Source organism: Aquarana catesbeiana, linkage group LG01 (genome assembly GCF_042186555.1).
Source record: "Aquarana catesbeiana isolate 2022-GZ linkage group LG01, ASM4218655v1, whole genome shotgun sequence".
Lineage (NCBI taxonomy): Eukaryota > Metazoa > Chordata > Amphibia > Anura > Ranidae > Aquarana > Aquarana catesbeiana.
The window spans coordinates 267,675,519-267,698,411 of NC_133324.1; the positions used below are offsets into that span (position 1 = coordinate 267,675,519).

The window sequence follows — 22,893 nt, forward strand, 5'->3', positions numbered from 1 at the left end:
TTGCACTTTGATGATATGGTTTATAGTGAGTGTTGATTTAACAATCACTATATGAATTATGGATAGCGCATCAACTTTTTATTTACCATAATACTTTGCCATTAAATGTACTTTTTAAGCAGTATAGCACTATGGACCCTCTTCCTTATTCTTAACTCATGTAACTGCGGGAGTCAAAAGGTGACATACACCATGATATTTAGAGGCTGCCCAGGAGTAAGCTGCGGTTTCTCAGTGGGAAATATTCCCAAGAGCTTACGCTCTCCTTTGTGGGATCTTATGGTCTGGTAGGCAGCCTGTTTGCCCTTAGGAACACGGTGGTGACACAGATGCACTTGGTTTACAGCTGTTTTCAGCACAAGAGCACTTTCCTTTTACACATGGATGGACTTTGTTTGGATATTCATCTTTCATAATTTATGTATAAACTATTGCTTACTTATTCCTGCACTTGGATTGACTTTATTTGGATGTTTATTTTTCACAGTTTATGTATGAATTATTAATTATTTATTACACATGTTTGCACTTTGCACTTTATAGGAAAGGTGTACTATATGAATTTTTTGTATATTATTTGCACAATATCATATGAATTGCAGTACATTATTTGCAGTTTAAAAAATATTTGTTTTTTTTATAGCATTGGCTATTTTACACTGCAGGTCTATGAGCATCAGGTGATTTTTACATTCACATATTGTTATTTGAGACAGCACACCATTAATATTTTTATAGAATAGTCTAATCTAGCCTTTAAATGGTTTTTCCGCTTTGTCACCCAGTCACACTCTTTCCCGGTAAAGAGTGAACATGATCATAATGACACAGGTTGCACAAGCATGATGTTGTCACCATCAGGAAACCCCACCTGAAGAATGATATGCAGCACTTGCTCAAGTGCATGCATGTAGACAGCAAGAAGGTGCTACAGGTAATCGTAGTACGTGCAAAAAGAGCTACAAAAAAAAAAAAACATTTAAAAAAAAATGTATAATACACAATTGTATATTAGAACTCTATTATAATACACAGTGCTTTTGCAAAACAGTTATGCTTCATATGTTCTTTAACCCCAGATGGGAAAAGACTGAAAGAGGTATTGATTTATCTATTTGCGCTTTTTTTGTCATTTTAGCAGTCATTAAGACTGTCAATGTAAGTCGGATTTGAAACGTTATCTTGCATGCGAAAGGTAAAGGGAATTAAGTTAACATTTTAAGTAGGGAATGATTTAAAAATAGATGTAGCACAGATAAAGCAGATTTAGCAGCTTTCTTCTTTTACTGACTTTTCTTTGATTCTCTTATTGCCTCTTCCTTAGAGACAAATTCTGGTCAGGAGAAGAAATCTGATTATTCAAATAAATACTGGTAGTAATTTACCATTATGCAGACAAGAACTGCAGAATATGAACCCCTGACCCTTTTCAAGGTCACAGCCGGCTGCTTACTAAGTCATACTGTCATTTGCAGGATTCTGCACTGCATTACGGGCCCAGAGGAGGCAGATGTGTTTGATATGTGACTTCCTGTAAGCATTTCTTTTCTAACACATTTTCAGCACGAGCTGCAAATTTCTGATGAGAAAAGGCCACTGATGTACTATGTGTCTGGACTCCTTGTGGTCCCTTGTCAATTCAAGACTAATTCATTCTAGTTTTCTGTTAGTTTAGTAATAAATCATTTTTTTTCCCACCCAGCAACTTGGTGGTATTTGGGTTAATAATCAAGGTCAAAATGTAACTATTTAAAACTATGGCTTCAAATAGGAAATCTAATGCAATGTAACAATGTAATGGAAAAAAAATATGTTAATTGTCTGTTCTGTACTGGCTTTACAGTGTCTATGTACAGTAATTAGGAGCTTCTATAAATGGACCCCAAACCTAGACATTCAGCAAGCATCACCCGAGTTCTGTGACTGCTCATTAGTGTCAGCACTTCCAATAGCAAAGAACCTGCCCAATATTTGCTTATGTTAGCATTACTGAGATGTAAGATCGCCAAAGAGCTTTTTACACAAAAAATATTTGGATTGTAAATGGAACATACCATATATTTCCCATATATATATTTGTCCTTGCACACAACACTTTTGAATGAATGCTGGATCTTCTGGCTTTATTCGAATAACATAATCTATTTGGGGGGGGGGGGGGGGGTTATATGAGTAAAATAGTGATCAGTAATACAGATTTTTGATATTTATGTGCCCATATTTACAAGCCTATTGAAAGCAATGGCTGTATTTAGATCAGTAAAAAAAAAACTCCTGAACACCTAAAACCATGGTGTTTACAGTACTTGTGACCCCTATAGGTTATACTGCTGCAAGTGATCTGTTGAAAAGATTTAACCTCATCTCTTAATATGACTCTGCCACTAAAGTTAAAGTATAAAAGGAAGCTGCGTCTGCAAAGAATACATTAAATATTCACCTTTCCCAATCTCCACTAAAAGGAAGACCAATCACTCATTGCAGAAACTTCAGAATTGTACACTGCAGGGAGTGTAAATTTCCTGGCCCCACTCTGTGCATTTTGGTTCCTTCTGCCAGCCTCAATGTTATTACAAGACACATTATTGACCTAGGGAAAAGAGAATCCAAAGAGCCCAGAGGTGGACCAGGAATCTGACACACCCAGAAGTGTCAGATTCTATAGCTTCTTTAGCGGATAATTTCTTTCCAGGGAAGGCATCAAGAGAGCTCAAAATTCCATGTATTCCTTGAAGGACAGATTCATTTTATACATTCATTTAATTGACAGTCACCTGATACACCGGTTATTGCAAGAGGAGATGAGACATTCAACAAAAACCCAATTCTGTCCAAAATCTTATAAAAACTGGCTGGAGCAAAACTTATTTTTAGTTTTGGACAGAGCAGATCTTTAGTTACACTTTAATTTTCTTGCTGAATGCAGTGGCAGCTGGTGCTCCATTTTGTTGGGGGGGGGGCGGGAAACAAACCACCAGACCCCCCGGTCATTTGTTCGATCTATCAAACCCCCCATCACTCGGTCGATTGGCAAACAAACCCCGCCCGTTGCTCGCCTGTCAACCCACCAGCCCCGCACTTACCCCATCCAGGTCGGGGCAGCTGCGGGGTCTTCCCTCTGCATCTCCTCCTTTGCGACTTCCCCCCTGCTTCTGCTCCCAGCCAATCAGGTCTTAAGACCTGCTTCCTGATTGCCTGGGAGGAGAAATAGGAAGCAAATATTATTTTGCTATTGTCACACAACTGGGTGGGCTCGGGGAGTCCAGAGCACTGTGCCCCGAGCTCACCATTTTGGACGCCAATTAGAGCCTCATGCTCTAATCATGTGCTTCAAAAAAAAAAACTTGATTACTGATGAAAAGAAAAAATATTCAAAAAAAAATTCAAAAAAGAAAAAGTAAAAAAAGAAAACTAAAGCAACGTCCCATAGTGATTAATGAGAAAGTCCATGTAAAATTAGCCTCCAGAGGAAGAAAGATGAATTACAGGAGAAAAAAGTTGTGACACCAATCTTCCCAAAACAAATCAAACGTGTTTTCAGGTCAACACCCAAATGTGAGGTAGCTTGCTTACCAAAAGCCGTGACTGCTGATAGCAGTCTCGCCCGGCACAGGGAATTAACAGTCTCCCCAAAACCTATAGATGTCCGGACCAGCTTTTGTTCTATTGTTACTCAGAGATAAAAAATGAAAACTCCCATGGTGTAGTATATCAATTCAGATAATTTAATAAAAGAAAAGTTTACACTTACAGGAGCGAAGTATCATAATAGGCGGTTGTGTCACATAAAAGCCACGGTGTCTCTATTAGCTTCTCCCTATTTCCTAGAGCGTTTGTCTCACCACCGTCGCGGAAGGCTAGCGTAATGACGTCCCCGTCGGAGGCTCCACCCTACGCGTTTTGTCACGAGTGGACATCTTGTGGGGATTGGCAGAATTTATCACTTCTCCATTTATTATTCAAATATTTTTATCATCATAATGATATCACAATTATTTTAGCACTGCACTTACTTTGTTATATATTCTATTGGAATTTTTTTAGTATTGAACTTTTGGTGCTGGCTGCTTTACATTTATATTTTATTTTAATATTTACCTCAGATGCTGATTATTATTTAGCGGAGCGTTAGCCTTAGGGCATTGAAATCCCTGCATTCAGCACCCTGCATGTAGATTAGGGGCTGGGCGCATGGATTAGGGGAGCGGCCGCCACTGGCTAAATGTATGTAATAACATCCATTTCTGTTATTAAGTATACTAATTCCTAGTTGCACAGAATAGTTAATAAACAAATTGAAATTTGGATCTGGATATATTCCTGAATACAGTGTAAAGTCGCCTAATAAAATCATTAAACAAGTTGGATGTATGTCTTGTCTCTACAAAGAAATGTTGATGTAGTACAAGCTCTTAAAGAGCATTAGATCTTTCTGACCAAATCAGCATCCATGATTCATCTACAGAAAATTACGATTTTGTCATGCTGCTCAGTATTGTTTATGGAAGGAGATGCTTGTTTATTGACTATTTATGGAAATGGCGGTAGGTAAGAGACAAGCACAGGCCAATGCATACACTAAATTCAAGGACTGATAAATGACATTAGACAAACTTGTCTTGGATGGTGAAGTGTTGGAGTTTCATTTATCTCAGTCACAACATTTCATATAAAACTGAGGATAATATGTTATATATATGCTTCTGAGAAGACCTTTAGATTGTATTACAGATACTACCTCAATATTATTCAGCTAGTTCACATCAGTTTGGTCTGCAGTCTAATATAGATAATAAGCAGGATAGTGCTAGAGGCAAGAATCAATATGTTTTTGTCATATGTGATATATGTGCTGCTACTGAACCTGTGACATTTTTGCATTGTATTTGTTTTTTTCATTTTTTTTTACTATGTAATAATGGAAGAAGGGCACTATGTCCTCTTGTCCCAACCTTCACCTTAATTATTTTCAGTCAGTAACAATTAGTAAAATATAAGCCAGTAACAGAAAACTACCACTGTAAAAATTTAGATTTTTTTTTTTAAAGCTTTTTAAGCTTTTTTTTCTTCTCTTTTGGTGAGAGCTACTTATCCACAAACTTTCAGATTTGATTTGTCAGATTAACAACATTTACCAACGGTGTAGTTTGAGGGTCTTTATTAGATACACCTTGCTAGTACCTATTTGGAACCCCTTTTGCCTTCAGAACTGCCTTAATTCTTCATAGAATAGATTCAACATGGTGTTGTAAACATTCCTTAGAGATTTTGCTCCATATTGACATGATAGCATCACACAGTTACTGCAGATTTGCCTAGTAGGTGAGGTTGAAAAAATACACAAGTCCATCAAGTCCAACCTATGTGTGTGATTATATGTCAGTATTACATTGTATATCCCTGTATGTTGCGGTCGTGATTATCTAATCGTTTTTTGAAACTATTGATGCCCCCCGCTGAAACCACTGCCTGTGGAAGGGAATTTCACATCCTTGCCACTCTTATAGTAAAGAACCCTCTACGTAGTTTAGGCCTCATGTACACCGCTGCTGGTAAATAGACGTTTAGGAGCAGTTGGGTATTTTTTTCAGCTGCCCCTGAACTCTCCTCTATGTTATGTTATCAGTACATGTACACAGGGTCGTTTATAGTAATTTCTAGACAGTTGAGTTTAGAAGCTTTTTTTGGAAGCAAAAAAAATGGGTTCAGACGGATGTTCAGAGGCATTTGAAACGCCAAATGCCTGTAACAGCTTGTAAACGCTGCTAAACGCGATAAACACGGTTTTAATAACAACAAAAAAAAGAAAACATTTTTTTTTTACAAACTCTTCTAGACGCAAACGCAGGTAAACGTGGCTAAACATGGCATGTAAACGTGGCTAAACGCAGCATGTAAACACGGCTAAACGCCGGTTTCTAGCTGTCAAGTTAAATCATTCAGGAGAGGTTGAACAACATCCTTGTTGTACATGCCTTAAGGTTAAACCTCTTTTCTTCTAATTTTAATGAGTGGCCACATGTCTTATTAAACTCCCTTCCGCGAAAAAGTTTTATCCCTATTGTGGGGTTACCAGTATGGTATTTGTTAATTGAAATCATATCCCCTCTCAAACGTCTCTTCTACAGAGAGAATAAGTTCAGTTCTCGCAACCTTTCTTCATAACTAATATCCTCCAGAGCATTTATTAGCTCTGTTGCCCTTCTTTGTACTCGCTCCATTTCCATACTCCAGGTGAGGTTGGAACTCTTGTAGAGTGGGAGAATTATCGCCTTATCTCTGGAGTTAATCCCCTTTTTAATGCATGCCAAGTTTCTGTTTGCTTTGTTAGCAGCAGCTTGGCACTGCATGCCATTGCTAAGCCTATCATCTACTAGGACCCCCAGGTCCTTTTCCATCCTAGATTCCCCCAGAGGTCCCCTAGTGAGTAGATTGCATTCATACTTTTGCCACCCAAATGCATTATTTTACATTTTTCTACATTAAACCTCATTTGCCATGTAGTTGCCCACCCCATTAATTTGTTCAGATCTTCTTGCAAGGTTTTCACATCCTGCCAGATGTCATCAGAAGATGGGTACACTGTAGTCATAAAGGGATGGACATAGTCAGCAACAATACTCAGGTAGGCCGTGGCATTTAAACAATGCTCAATTGATAGTAAGGGGCCCAAAGTGTACCAAGAAAATATCCCCCACACCATTACACCACCAGCCTGAACCATTGATACAAGGCAGGATGGATTCATCCTTTCATGTTGTTTACGCAAAATTCTGACCCTACCATCTGAATGTCGCAGCTGAAATCAATACTCATCAGACCAGGCAACATTTTTCCAATCTTCTATTGTACAATTTTAGTGAGCCTGTGCAAATTATAGCCTTAGTTTCCTGCTCTTAGCTGATAGCAGTGGCACCCGGTTTTTGAAATACTCAGACCAGCCCAACTGGCACCAACAACCACGCTACATTCAAAGTCACTTAAGTCATAAAGGGACGGACATGGTCAGCAACAATACTCAGGTAGGCTGTGGCGTTTAATCAAGGCTCAATTGGTACTAAGGGCTAGACATGTGCACACTGAAATATTTCGTTTCGGAATTTCGTTTTCGTCTGAAAAATAAATTTATTTAGTTACTCCCGAAATTCGTTTTTATTTATTTCGTTTTTCGTTAAAAATTGCATTCGTCCGAAAAACTAAATTAAGGTCGAATCTGTCATTGAAGGCTTATGGTGTCTGTCGAATGTTCAAAGAAGATTTGACGGAGCAGCTAAACTGTATGATGCCATATAGTTTACCTGCTCCTTCGAATCTTCTCAGAATTTTCAACAGACACCATAAGCCAAAGTACGTGTGTACTTAGTTCTAGCTATTTTACTGCTCCTCCTCTTTGGTTACAATCAGCCAATAACATTCATCATCATCATTATTTTTATTTATCTTTTCTCCCCTACGTCGAATCTTTTTTCCCCTACGTCGAATCTTTTCTCCCCTACGTCGAATCTTTTCTCTCTATGTCGAATCTTTTCTCTCTATGTAGAATAATCTTGGACTAATAGAGTTAAGGTTAGGCACATTCGACCACAGGTTTGATGGACACAGATTGTTATTGTCATCATCATGTCGAATCTCCTATCTATATCGAACTGTTGTAGCAACGAAAACGAAAATAAAGCATTTGTTTATGTCGGATCTTTCGGTTTTCGGATTCTGCACTTTCATTATCGTTTGTTAAAACGATGACGAAAATACCTGAAATTCGGACGAAAATGCATTCGGATGAAAACGAATGCACATGTCCACTAAGGGCCCCAAAGTGTGCCAAGAAAATTTCCCCTACAGCATTACACCACCACCAGCAGCCTGAAATGTTAATACAAGGCAGGATGAATCCACGATTTCATGATTTCATGTTGTTTACGCCAAATTCTGACCCTACCATCTGAGCGTCGTAGCTGAAATCAAGACTCATCAGACCAGGCAACTTTTTTCCAATTTTCTATTGTCTAATTTTGCTGAGCCTGTGCGAATTGTAGCCTCAGTTTCCCGTTCTTAGCTGACAGGAGTGTCACCCGGTGTGGTCTTCTACTGCTGTAGACCATCGGCTTCAAGGTTTGATGTGTTGGGCATTCAGTAATGGTTCTGCATACCTTGTTTGTAATGAGTGGTGATTTGGGTTACTGTTGTCTTTCTATCATCTCAAACCAATCTGCCCATTCTCCTTTGACCTGTGACATCAACAAGGCATTTTCCTGCACACAACTGCCACTCACTAGATATGCGCGGGAGTGACGTCATTGTGGCTCCGGTCAATCACAGTGCCGGAGCCGCGATACACGGAAAGAAGATGGACGCTTCGTGGAAGAAGGGACAGCGGTGACATCGCAGGCTCCTGTGTCAGGTAAGTGACACATAATGGGCTACTATGCGATGCATAGTAGCCCATTATGCTTTACCTTTGCAGGGAAACAAAGAGGAAGTAAAACCCATCAGGGTTTACTTCCTCTTTAAATATAGCTGGAAAGTGTGCTGGGGGAAGCTTTGTTTGTTCATTATACTGCCCTGCCCATGTACCCCTTTCTTTTTGGCTAGTTATGAATTGATCTGGCTGCCGTTTTTGCTTTGGTAAGTGCTATAGATCACATAGATCAAATCTAAAGATCTAAATGTGTGTTGTCATGCTGTGCTAATCTTTTAGCTCACTTGCATAAATGATGTTCTTAGGCCCTTGTGCCCAACCTGTAGCATGTTTCGTGCAGCCCTCAGGGCCCCTGTTGTCATGTTACAGTAGTGATTTCTAGCATCCTCATGTAATATGTCTCCAGTCTGTGAATGTCTCCTAGAACATGTCCCCAGTCTCAATAACTGCTACAGCATGTTCATAATTGTTATCAGTCTCCTGCAGCTTGCTTGCAGTCTATGACCATCTCCTGTATTATGTGCCCAGTCTGTGACCATTTTTTGACTATATGCTGTCTCTGATAATTAATAATTACAGAATTTTATGAGCTGTTCTTTGATCATTTTAGGGGCTGCAATTGAGGCCCCCCATATCAAGACAGTTAACCACAACCGCACTTAGGATTCATTTGCTCTTGCAGTTTGGGGGCGCTAAAAGCACATGGTTGAGCCATGTTTTCGCTACCCTCAGCTGCTCCCGCTTATGCACCAAAAAAAACAATCCCCCTATCGATGTTACTGCCTGCCAAATATGACCCAATCAACTGAATGAGGTTGCGCCGCAACTGTATCACATCCATGAGTAATGCACATGCTTGCAGCATAGGCGATGAAGTTTTTAGGGGTTAAAACAAGTGGTGAGGAGGTGACGCAATAGGGTTGATTTACTAAAGGTAAATTGTGCAGTTGCTCCAGAGCTTGGTAAATGAGGTACTTTGCACTTTGCAAAGAATACCCAATCACATGCAAGGAAAAAAAAAAAAGCAGCATTTTTGCTTGCACGTGATTAGATGATGGAAGTCAGAGCTTCTGCTCATTTATTAAGCTCAGGAGCAACTGCACTTGCACTTTGCAAAGAGCACAATCTATTTACTTTTAGTAAATCCACCCCATTGCCTCCTCACTGCCTGTCAAACAGAGATCCACCATAAATCGCTCTTTAGAGGGCTAACACAAATGTAAAGGAGCCCTTAAGCTCCGTACACACGATCGGATTCAGACGGGAAATGTTGGATGTCAGGCTGTTGGCGGAAAATCTGACCGTGTGTATGCTCCATCGGACAATTGTTGTCGGACTTTCCGCCAACAAATGTTGGCTAGCATGTCTTCAAATTTTCCGCCAACAAATGTGTGTTGTCAGATTTTCCGATCGTGTGTACACAGAAGTCCGTCAAGCAAAAGTCCAAAGTACAAACACGGTCGGTCTTGTAAACTAGCGCTCGTAATGGAGAATTAACATTCGTGACGTGGCAAATTATTAAATCTACAAATGCAGCGCACATTCTCTTCTTCTTTAATGGGATAATAATGAAGCTGCTTTGCTGGTGATACTGATGGAGTTATGGCAAACAAATTTCCAAAGGCTTTTTTTTCTAGTGATATCAAGAATAATATTATTATTATTATTTTTTTTTTTTTTATTTGTGCAAGTTACCACAACACCATTATCCCGTAGTTTTTGAGATCAAAGATACAACTATGTTGGTGTCCCTTGTCAATTTTATATTGTATTTTTTTAAATGTAACTGCCTACTCCCAAACTGTCATTTGAAGTTAAAGTGGGGGTCCACCTATCTATCGTTTTTTTTTTTTTTGAGTTCATTCACAAACTTTTCTTCTCAACATTACATACTCACATATTGTGTGTAATATGTCCGCCTGTGTCAGATTTCGTCGGAAAGAATAACTTATATTATTCACTGCAGGCGGTTTCCATCTTCATTGTGGGCATTTGAAGCCCACAAGCATTTATTTCCTGGATGTGGTGAATGCTGTGCTCCCAGCATTCACCGCTCGTTCCCGCACATGCTCAGTGGCATCCTGGGAAGCCTGAGACTAGCTCCCAGGAGTCTGGGAGAGGCTAGAAACACGCCTACTCCCACAGGAGGAGAACCAGGAAGTGCAAAGAAGAATAGAAAAATAAAAGGTAATTACGGCGATTTCAATTTTTTTAAACAGCATGTCAGCATCTAGGCAAGGAAGAGAATACATACAGATATTGTTCAAAATTTGGGTGGAACTCCGCTTTATTAAACACATAGCCAAGTATTATTCTCCACTATTTTTTATTGTGCATTAAAAAGGAAAAAAAAAATTAGACATGCTATCTGCCAAAAGAACTTAACCAAAAAGTCCATTCTATGCATCCAAAATTAAAGAAAATATACCAAATCAAATCATTATTATTCAACCAAAAAAAATAATGTAAAAGCAATAACTCCAAGGCCAATAATAAATACACACGTTATCTCCTCCGATTCCGCAACATGCCTGGTTGACGAACGGCCGTTCAGAAAACAAACTGAAAAGCATGAAATAAAAAATACAAAAAGAAAAGCGCGAATCAACACGCACCAAACTTCTACTAACACAAAATTAGCAGAAGGAGCCCAAAGGGTGGCGCTAAAGAGCTGACAAGCCATGTAGGAAGTCTAGTACGTCACTACGTTCGTAATTGTTGGCCAAAATTTGTGTGACCGTGTGTATGCAAGACAAGTCTGAGCCAACGGACAAAATTCCATGGATTTCATGGATTTGTTGGCTAACTATCCGGTCGTGTGTACGAGGCATTACTGTTAAGCTCGACACACGCTGTGAGATTTTTGTCAGTTCCGGAAATGTTACTAATGACAAGAAAATGCACAGGGGCTAAATGGTGATATACATTATGAATTGAAAGGTTCATCTTGGTAGACCTTCATGATGGTTGTTGGTAAGGTTAAAGTAGATAGTATAGTCCCACTGTAAGGTGTTTTAAAATGTAATGTCCTAGATGGCCAAATGGCGAATAAACATTTGTGTGCGTTTTTATACTTGCCCTGGCATTATATATCATATTGCTAGAGGTTGTTTTCTATCTATTTTGCTCTTTTGGATTACTTTGAAATGTATTTCAGCCTCCTGGAGCTAGACAATTGTCCAGGACTAAGAGAAAAATGGTTAAATAAGGTTTAACTCACAACAAAGCTGTTTATTTAATCTCTCTTATTCCTTTCTACTGTTCTATTATATACGTGCATTTACATTTTGATCTCTGTGTGTTACAGGTTATCTTTGACTCTCCAGCCGATGCTCAGTAACATTTCCAAGCATGCTGTGCAGGCCAGTGATGTCCCAGTGCAGCATTTGTCCTTTGGTTATGTGCAGTGAATGAGAAAGGAATGTCTGCTTCTTTAGAAGTGAATCAATGTAATGTGCAGAGTTTGATATTAGCTGGATAGTGAATCAATTTAACACTTCCTTTGAGGGCAGATACAGACAATCGCTGTGACATTTATGTTTGTGTACATATTAAGGGACTGTACAATATTTCCTCTCCGAGAAAACACAGTGAATTGGTGAAAGTGCTTCCACTGTCAAGGATATTCATTGTTTGGCAGCCTTTATGCATGTGTAAATTACAATTCCAGCATGTCAATTCTATACATTGGCTGGTACTCTTATGCCGCATACACACGATCGAAAATGCATCCAGCAAAACTCCGATGAGAGCTTTTTGTCGGAAAATGTGACGTGTGTATGCTCCATCGGTCTTTTGCTGGCGGAATTCCAGCCAGCAAAAGATTGAGAGCATGTTCTCTATTTTTCGATCAGGAAAAGTTCCTATCCGAAAATGCGATCGTCTGTATGCAATTCGGACGTGCAAAAAATCACACATGCTCGGAAACAATTCGACGCATGCTCAGAAGCATTGAACTACATTTTCTCGGCTCGTCGAAGTGTTGTACATCACCGAGTTCTTGACGGTTGAAAGTTCAGAGAACTTTTGTGTGACCGTGTGTATGCAAGGCAAGCTTGAGCGGAATTCCGTTGGAAAAACCACTCAAGTTTTTTCTGACGGAAATTCCGATCGTGTGTACGTGGCATTAGGAGAGTGTCCTGTTACTTTAAAGTGCAATTAAACTTAAAAAAAAAAAAAAAACAATGATCACAGGTGTATTTTTATGGAAGAGAAGCTTTTGTCACAAATGCTTCTCCCTGCCTGTTAGCGCTACTGCACACTGAACCACACATGCACAGCTTAGGCACCAAAGTGCTTAAGGGTTCATTTGGTAGGTAAGTGTGTCATAATGTGCTAATATCTGGTGCATTTTAGTACAATATGATATAAAGCTCCAAGGGGCCACTTTTTATTTATTTTTTTATGATCATGTTTAACCACTTCAGCCCTGGAAGAATTTACCCCCTTCCTGACCATGCAATGTCCTTTTTTGCCCCACAAATAGAGCTTTCATTTGGTGGTATTTGATCACCTCTGCAGTTTTACTTTTTTGTGCTATAAACAAAAACAGCAACAATTTTGAAAAAAAACCAGTATTTTTAACTTTTTGCTATAATTAATATCCAAAAAAAAAAAATTCTTTATCAGTTTAGGCCGATATGTATTCTTGTACATATTTTTGTTAAAAAAAATCGCAATGAGCGTATATTGATTGGTTTGCACAAAGGTTATAGCGTCTACAAAATAGGGAATAGATTTATGGCATGTTTATTTAATTTTTTTTACTAGTAATGGCGGCGATTAGTGACTGCGACATTGTGGCGGACAAATCGGACACCCAACTGACATTTTTTACACTTTTTTGGGAACCAGTAACATTATCACAGTAATCAGTGCTAAAAATATGCAATTTTATTGTACTGACACTGGCAGGGAAGGGGTTAACATCAGGGGCGATCAAGGGGTTAACTGTGTTTCCTCACTGTGTGTTCTAACTGTATGGGGGACTGTGTGACTGGGGAAACATAGCAGAAAGACAGGATCTGTGTGATCTCCCCTGTCAAAATGGAGATTTGCCTTATTTACACAAGTAGTTCCACGTTCTGTCACTGCGGAGAACGGTCGCTGGCAGAAATCGAGTCTGCCGGGCCTGCTGATTGGCTCCCCCACTGGCCAATGGGAGTGCGCTCGCCCAAAAAATTGCTGTGTACGAGCCGACGTACACCTGCGGCGATTTGGTGGATCGAGCCACATTGCGGCAGTATAACTGCGGCAGCTGGTACTTAAGTGGTTAAAGTGTTACCAAACCCAGGACCCTGCATTCACTATATCTGGTCTTCCACAGTACACAACACATGGAAATGTAATTATTTTAGTAAATTTTAGTAAATATAAACTGCTAAATACCTTTTCTCATCAGCAGTATATAGCAGTCTTTTGATTTTTATGAGAGCCTGGGTAAAGCTTGTAGGAGGAATTTTCATACTGCACTAGCTATTCTATCAGTATGTAGGACCCCTGACCCTCTGTCTGGACAGTGCTGATTGGCCCTGTGCTGATCACATGCACTCTCCCAAGAAAAAAAAAAAAAAACTCTCAATACACACCAAACTGAGCATGTGCAGCCTGACTCCAGTAACTCTGTCTTATTTGGACATGTTTTGGGGGCAATGCATGTGGGAGGATCAGAGAAGACAGGATCAAACAGCCTTTTTACACAATGCAGAGGATTAACCCCTTAGATTCCACAGTGAGTATAACAAGCATGCTTTACTGAATATACAGACTGATTTTACTGTTGTGGGTTTAGAAACACTTTAATTCCACAGAAAATGATGTACAGTATAGTCATCTTTAGGTTGTGTGTGGATGTGAAATGCAGAGAAATGTATTCACATTTAAAGTAGATGTCAACTCTAACAAAATAATATTTAGTTTGCTAAAGCACTGTGTATCATACAAAGTTGGCTCTGTTAAAAAAAAATACTTTTCTTTCTCTTTTTTTTCATCCTTTATTGCATGTAGCACTGCTGATCTACTGTGGTCCCTTCGCAGCCTCTTCCTGCATTCCTCAGTGCAGGTTTCCTGATAGCCGCAAGATATGATAACTTTGTCACCCTAACTTCATGACAGGTATTTTTTTAAAAAGCTAAAGATTTAGAAATATTACAAAAATTAATTTAAAATTGCTTTAACATGTTGTGCCGTGGTAAGATGAGGCAATGCAAAATATGTGCCTTACCAATGCACCTGCATTGCAGTGAACCACAATGCAAATAATGTACTACTATGCGTTTTGTTACAAAAAATAGTGCATGCACTTCTGTTGGTGCATTTTGGTGTGATTTAATGCTATCAGTTCACAGAATGAGCTGCCTTAACAGGATTAATGTTAATACACTGACATACCTCCCTCAAAATCAGGGACAGTTGGGAGCTATGCACTGAATCCAGCCTTATTTTTCAGATTTGGTACACAACTAGTTAACATAGACCAGTGATGGAGAACCTTGGCACCCCAGATGTTTTGGAACTACATTTCCCATGAGGCTCATGCACTCTGCAGTGTGGTTGAGCATCATGGGAAATGTAGTTCCAAAACATCTGGGGTGCCAAGGTTCGCCATCACTGACATAGACATTGCAATAAGAGTGTTAGTTTGTTTCCCTTTCACTGCCAAAAGCATATTACATAGTAATGTACATAAAACTTCACAGCAATCAAAAAGTTAAACAATGTAGAGGATGTAATAGCAGCTTGAGTTTGCTTCAATTTTTGTGTGGCATGCTCACTGCCCGTAAAATTAATCTGTATGGTTACAAAATCACCCCAATCAATTGTACAGAATCTAAGTACCGTACAGACATTCCCCACAGTCATGGCATCTGCTCTGGTTCTCCATCTATTTTTTTTTTTTTAGCTTAAAATAGCGATTCGTGAGAGCAGTGGACACAAATATCTTGTTCACAGATCACCCTGAGGCTGTGAATGAACCCAGAACTGACTTCATGGTCAGTACTACAGTCAGAAGATCATAGGTTCTATGCTCCCAAACTCCATCTGCTGTACTCGGGTCTATTGTTGTCAGTTTACTTATATTGCATAAAAAAGATAACATACAATTATATAAATATATATATAAAATATAACTAATTAATACATAACACCAAAAAAAATATAAAAAAATATACACAGAAACACACCCACATGCACATAATATTTTTAGTATAAGGCCAAATAAATAAGGTAGCAGAGGTTTCTAGTATTTTTTTTATAGAACAGGTGCAGGTACAGTCCCCTTCTGAGCCTCTCCTTATCTTTGCTCCCTACCCACATCTGCGCACTCCCTCCACCCCCTACTCCCCTCCCAGTACTGCCCATTTTAGGCTGGGTTCACGCCTAAGACAGATACGGCTGACAGCGGGGGTCCGGTGCATCTCTGCTCTCCATTTCAGGGACGAATCGGGCCTGAATTTTTTCCTGAATTTGGACCTGAAACTGAGCCAAAGACACACAGGACTCTTGTGCAATCCGCTCCGCAGCCGCCCCTGAGATGTGTAAACCGGCACCATAGAGAGCCAGGCACACTCTTCTGTCTTGCGAATTAGATGCAGGGAATCCCGCATCCAATTCTCACTAGTGTGAATCAAGCCTTAGAGAATACAGAGCCTAGTATAATTTTGTGGTGGCACGTAATTTGTATGGAATTTGTTAATAATAACAAGGAAAGCAATAAAATAGATCCCCTGCAGCCACCAACAATAGACCCCTCCAGTAACAATAGGTCACCCAAGCAACAATATACCCCAAGCAACAATAGATCCACACCAGCAACAATAGACCCCCCCCCCACTAGCAACAGTAGATCTCCCAGCAGCCGGCATCAATAGACCCTACAAAGGTCAGAAAAAGAAACACTAGACCCTTCTTTCAACAGTAGATCCCTCACAACAATAGATGCCCCCAGTGACAATTGATCCCACAGCAGTGAGCATTACTAGATCCTCCAGCACACCCTAGTACCTCATGTCATTACATACATTCAGTGCTGGAACTGCATTCCCCCACATTCAAACTGCAAAAAAATCAGTATAAGTCAAAAAATTTGTTTCCATGTCTTCAGTTTTCTCTCCGTTGCAAACATCTTTACATTTTCTGAATTAAATCTAAATTTACACATATTTGTCTTTTATTACCTTATGAAAAGAGAGGTTAAGGCACTGCTCTAGAAAAGGAGGCCAGTGGGCTATGTAAATATGTGAAAACAATTTCATGAGCACATACTGTATGTGAAATGCAATGCAAGGAAAGCACATCTGGGCCTTCATAGAACTTTGTCCATATGTGTAGACCAGGTTGTATTCCATTTGCATCTGTCTGCTACATTTGGAAATCAGAGGACTTAGCACAGGTGTTCAATAGAGTATTCATTTCTATAAACTTAGAAACAACAATCATATCTTACTTGCTATTGTTTATTTTTGGTGCTTATAGTGATCATTAATAATCAGGGGACTATTTTGCAAATCCATTGCTAATGAATATCACTTTTTTGGGAAGCTGCTTTTAATAATCATATTTAAAAAATTTGATATATCAAAGGATCACTGTACACAAGAAAACAATATTGGCTCACCTGATTGGCGCAGACTCATCTCCTTTCTCCAGCCAATCCTGAGGAGGAGTGATGTACATGCACCATAGGCCCCAATTATATCCATGAGCTGCATTGGCATACTGTTGTACCTCAAATGTGTTGTACTTGATGTTGTCAATTGCTGGCAAAATGATTTTGCTTCGATCTTCTTTGATCCTTGTGATGACAGGCTCGGCCCTAAATAGAAAACAGTGAATAAAGATATTTAGAATTGTAACAGATTTGTTAAATTAGGGCAGGTCAGACCCACCATGAAATGGATGTAAGTGCCACCATCATTTTCAAAAGATAGTATTGGACTAGAGGAGGCATAGCCATCTTGTATCAGAACAGGTGAATGGGTGTATTAGAAATGGTTGTTTGTTACAGGAACGCTTGAGTTTTCCAGCTGTGCTCTATAGAGTTTACTTATAAATTACAGGGTGGCAACATTTTTTGGAAGCAATACAAAATGTCAGCATATCAGTTTACTATGAATGAATGTACCATTGGTCAAAATACTGTCACTAGAACTCCGTCACTAAAACCTATGAATTTAGACTACATCTCCTGCAAATATAATATAATTCAACATACAAGACAAGGTTAAATAGTTTGGGGTGATTTATTAAAGGCTAATAGGTTGTTCACTTTGTAAAGGAATTTTCTCTTAGCTTTGTGAAAATTCATCTTGCAAAGAATTAGGTACAAAGAAAGTAAAGAAAAACTGTGTCTTTGCTTGGACTTGATTTGATTAAGATAAGGGAAACTTCTCTTCCAAACTGAGCTCCCTATTTGGCTTTAGTAAATCAATCCCTTTAAATCACATGTGTCAACCACAAGGTCCACGCATCGAATCCGGCCTGCCAGGCCATTTCATGTAGCCCTCGCACCCAGGGCTTTTTTTAAGCCAGAAAGTGGTGGAACTCCGTTCCACTACCTTCGGCTTTTTCTCTCAACTCCATGCTCACCATTTGCACTTGTAAACACAGAAGCCTTCCTCTTGGCGGCTCTCACAGATCCCTGCCTGCTCTGCACTCACGGTGAGGGCAAGGGAGATGCAAATGCATGTGCAGTGTAGGATGGGGCATCACGTGGTAAGCTGCACTGTGCTCTACATTTGTGCCTGGGTGCACAGATGCCGACCAATAATCTCCATGCAAGTGAAAGAGAGAGAGGCAGAGCTACCTACTAGATCCAGGCCTGGTGGGTGAGATGTAAGGAAGCTTTTGGGGGGGGGGGGGGATGAGGAAGATGTGTGCAGAGGTTGGGGAAGGTGGGGATTGGTGCAGAGGTCAGAGCTGGGGTGAGGTGAAAGTGAGATATGGACAGCCTGTGAAAAAAAGCTGAACCCTGCACATTGTGCATAGCACACCCCTAAACTCTGTACTCTGTATGTAGCACACTCCTCAACCCTGCACTCTGTACACAGGGCACCCCTGAACTCTTCACTATGTACATGGCACACCCCTGAACTCTGCACTATGTACATGGCACACCCTTGAACTCTGCACTCTGTGCATAAGACACCCCCAAACTCTGCATTCTGTAAATAATGAATCCCTAAACTATGCACATAATGCATTCCTGGCATTTATTGCCTATTTAAGATTCTCCCACTGTTCCCTGTGAAAAAAGCCCTGGATAAATGTATATGGTCTTACAGATACAACATGCCCTTTGGGGGCAACCATAATGCTGATACAGCCCATGGTGAAATTTAGTTTGATATTACAACAAAACACCACAAATATTCAAATTTCCATTCTGCAATTGTCATTTTGCAGGTCTGCATCTGACTAACATCTATGAGGGAATAAATATAGTTTTAACTTTACTTTGAAGGCTCAATAATACATGTGATATGATTTCCAGCACTGTTGCCTGTTTAAAGATGAACTTAAAGCAGGCAGCTAAATACACAATTGAATTACATACTATATATGTGACCCCTTTTACTTGCCAAACGTTTTGTTGTTTTGTGAAACATCTCTTCTGATACATATCTCAGCCAGACAGTACTGTCAAGTTTTTTTAGCTGAGCAATTCTATTGTGTGTGTTGAGAAATCTTTAGCTTCCACTGTAGGAGCTTAGCATGGTGAAAACCAGAACTCTGCTGATTGAACAATGGAGGAGAAGCAGTAAATTGATTGGCTCATCTATCTTCTTACTTTGTTCTCTGCTTTTGCCAGCATGTCCAGAATAGGGATGAGCCCAAACATTTACCTATACGTTGCCAGCCAAATGTCATGTATAATAGAAGTATTAATTCAGCATTTACACGTGACGGCTTCCCGCTGTCAATGATTGTTAAGGATGCCAGCAGGTGCAGGCATTGCTGATTCTTTAATAGCAAGTGACATCACTGGCCTCATTCATGTACATGACAATCCACAGTAATGTAAGCAAAGAAGTGGGAACAGTTTAATAAAACAAATACAAAAGGGTGTGGGGATCCCCTTACTCATACTAGGTCTTTTAAATCTGGTATAGACTTTAAGGGGATGCCCTACATAAAAAAATTCATGAGGTCTCCAAGAAAATCCATACCAGTCCATTTGGTCTGACATGGATTTTTAAGGGGGACCTCAAGCAAAATAGGAAAGGGGGTGATGAGTGTGCATGCCTATCAGCTCAGAAAAAGTTCCCATTGATTTCAGCGGGGTATAGGTTCAGCATCCAAACTTTTTTTAAATCTGCCAAACCCTATTCAAACCAAACTGAAGACAGTTTGTCTCATCCCTAGTTCAAAATTAAAGTGACTGTAAAGAAAAGAAATATGGAATTGTGCAAAACGGTCCTCAAACCTCCTCTTTTTGGGTCCCCCGTCAGTGCTCCTGTCCCCTCCCCTCTGTCCAGTGCCCCCATGGGAAGCCACTTCACACACATCCCTTGCTCCCTCGCACTGGCTTTGATTGACAGAATTGGGAGCCAATGGCTCCCCGTGCCGCAGCAAAGCCAGTGAGACCCCAAAGTCAGGGGAGAGAAGAGCTGCAGACATGCACTGTGCTGGATTGAATGGTGGCTCAGGTAAGTAAAAAGGGGGTGAGGGGGGATGCTGACACCTAAACATTTTTTACGTTAATGCAAGGAATGCATTAAGGTAAAAAATGTTCAGTCTTTACAACCGCTTTAATACATGTATAATGTAGCAGAGCCTGATTGTGCTGGCTTTCTACTTCCTGTTCAAATTTTGCTGCACAGGGATTACCGTTAACTGATAATAAGAAAGTTTTTAGGTAAGCATTTTACACATATTTTTAAAAAAAATTTTATTTCAGCATTTATTGTGTTATTTACGTATATTTGCTTGTCATTTTTCTTTAAAGTGTATAAGCCAAAGACAATGTTCTCTACTTTTGGATAAAGTAAGGAAAGATTTAAACAGCTGCCAGGTTTTTGCTGCTATCTGGAGAGATTTGCCCTCATTTCCTGTCTTGCTGAGAATAGTTTCATCAGACAGGAACTGAGGGAAAATCTGCAAAAAAGGACACAGAAAAAACAAAAATCTGGCAGGTGTACACTTTATAATTTTAGTTTCTTTGTTTCTGTTGTGAGTTCATTTCCTGTATGGTAAAACATTATTGGAAAGAACAAGAAGTGGGAGGAAAGTTTTCTAACTAAGCTGTTGATTGCAGTAATCAAAAGGAGTTCTAATCCTTCCCCACTCTATCCAAAACTAAGAAAAAAAAGTTTTGGCTGGACATCAGTAGCAGCACTGAAGCTCTGGAAACATATTAGTCAAAGATGAAATCTCCTTGCATCGCCTTGTAAAATTTGCAAAGGGAGCTTGTACAAATGAGGTAGGTCTTTGTATTGCAGGGATTCATTGTATGTCTTCAGTGGATATAGATTTGCCATAAAAATCTCCATTAGCAAGTAGCTATAAGGGCATTTGATGAACCATGCTCACAATGATGCATTTCCAGATAAAGAAACTGCAATAAATGAGATGAGATTAATCTATTTGAACTTATTATATGCTTTAATTCAGGCCACAATAATATCTCCCTGCAAGATTTTGGTAAACTGGAGATAAAAGTCCTAGAGGTTAACAGAGTTGAGCAATGCTTTATGATCCTGCTTCTTTTTTGTTATTATTTGCATTGTGTCTATATATCCTTTTCATAGTTCTTATTAATATTTCAAGAAAATATTTCTGGCACTGCACAATGTGACTGACGGAACATTAAGCCATGCTCTAATGGGTGTAATAAGCTGTCACTTCTAGGACATCCAAAGTAAGTAATTATCTCGTTCTCAGCCTGCTCATTCAGGCAACAGGCAACTTTATGTTCCATAGAGAGAATGAGAGGCTGATAGTGCTTCAGTACACTTTGCTATAATTGTTATGTGGAATTTAGCTGTGTAAGTGCCACATGAAATTCTTTATATTGGTAGACAATGTGAATGTATAATCTAGTCTGTGAGTGGTTAGTTGTCCAGACTCTAGTTTTCTATATACAGTGCCTTGAAAAAGTATTCACCCCCCTTGGCTTTTACCTATTTTTACCTATTTTTGTTACATTACAGCCTTTAGTTCAATGTTTTTTTTTAATCGGAATTATATGTGATGGATCAGAACACAATAGTCTAAGTCAGTGTTTCTCAACTCCAGTCCTCAAGGCGCCCCAACAGGTCATGTTTTCAGGAACTCCATTTTTTTGCACTGGTGATTTGATCAGTTTCACTGCCTTAGTAATTACCACAGCCCTTTTATCTGAGGGAAATCCTGAAAACATGACCTGTTGGGGTGCCTTGAGGACTGGAGTTGAGAAACATTGGTCTAAGTTAGTGAAGTCAAATTATAAAAATATATACATAAAACTATTTTTCAGAAATTAAAAATTGATAATTGGCATGTGCATATGTATTCGCCCATAAAAAGCTCTGGTGCAACAAATTACCTTCAGAAGTCACATAATTAGTGAAATGATGTCCACCTGTGTGCAATCTAAGTGTCATATGATCTGTCATTACATATACACACCGTTTTGAAAAGCCCCAGAGACTGCAACACCTAAGTAAGAGGCACCACTAATCACTGCCATGAAGACCAAGGAACTCTTCAAACATGTAAGGGACAATGTTGTTGAGAAGTACAAGTCAGGGTTAGGTTATAAAAAAAATCCAAGTCTTTGATGATCCCTAGGAGCACCATCAAATCTATCATAACCAAATGGAAAGAACATGGCACAACAGCAAACCTGCCAAGAGACGGCCGCACACCAAAAATCATGGACCGGGCAAGGAGGGCATTAATCATAGAGGCAGCACAGAGACCTAAGGTAACCCTGGAGGAGCTGCAGAGTTCCACAGCAGAGACTGGAGTATCTGTACATAGGACGACGATAAGCCGTGCGCTTCATATAGTTGGGCTTTATAGCAGAGCGGCCAGATAAAAAGCCATTATTTTCAGCAAAAAACAAAATGGCATGTTTTGAGTTTGTGAAAAGGCATGTGGGAGACTCCCAAAATGTATGGAGGAAGGTGCTCTGGTCTGATGAGACTAAAATTTAACTTTTTGGCCATCAAAGAAAATGCTATGTTTGGCGCAAACCCAACACATCACATCACCCAAAGAACACCATCCCCACAGTGAAACATGGTGGTGGGGATGTTTTTCAGCAGTCGGGACTGGTCACAGTTGGGGGAAAGATGGATGGTGCTAAATACAGGGATATTCTTGAGCAAAACCTGTACCACTCTGTGTGTGATTTGAGGCTAGGACGGAGGTTCACCTTCCAGCAGGACAATGACCCCAAACATACTGCTAAAGCAACATTTGAGTGGTTTAAGGGGAAACTATGGAATGGCCTAGTCAAAGCCCAGTCCTCAATCCAATAGAAAATCGGT

At 39.7% G+C, this 22,893-nt stretch overlaps 1 protein-coding gene across 1 annotated transcript in view; it reads right to left on the minus strand.

Annotated features, from left to right (window-relative positions):
* Positions 1-22,893, minus strand: part of GALNT9 (polypeptide N-acetylgalactosaminyltransferase 9) — a 433,263-nt gene that overhangs the window by 206,598 nt on the left and 203,772 nt on the right. Inside the window, exon 5 of the mRNA XM_073628324.1 lies at positions 17,037-17,234. Within this exon, the coding sequence (XP_073484425.1) occupies positions 17,037-17,234 (198 nt within the window). The remainder of the gene's footprint in view (positions 1-17,036; positions 17,235-22,893) is intronic.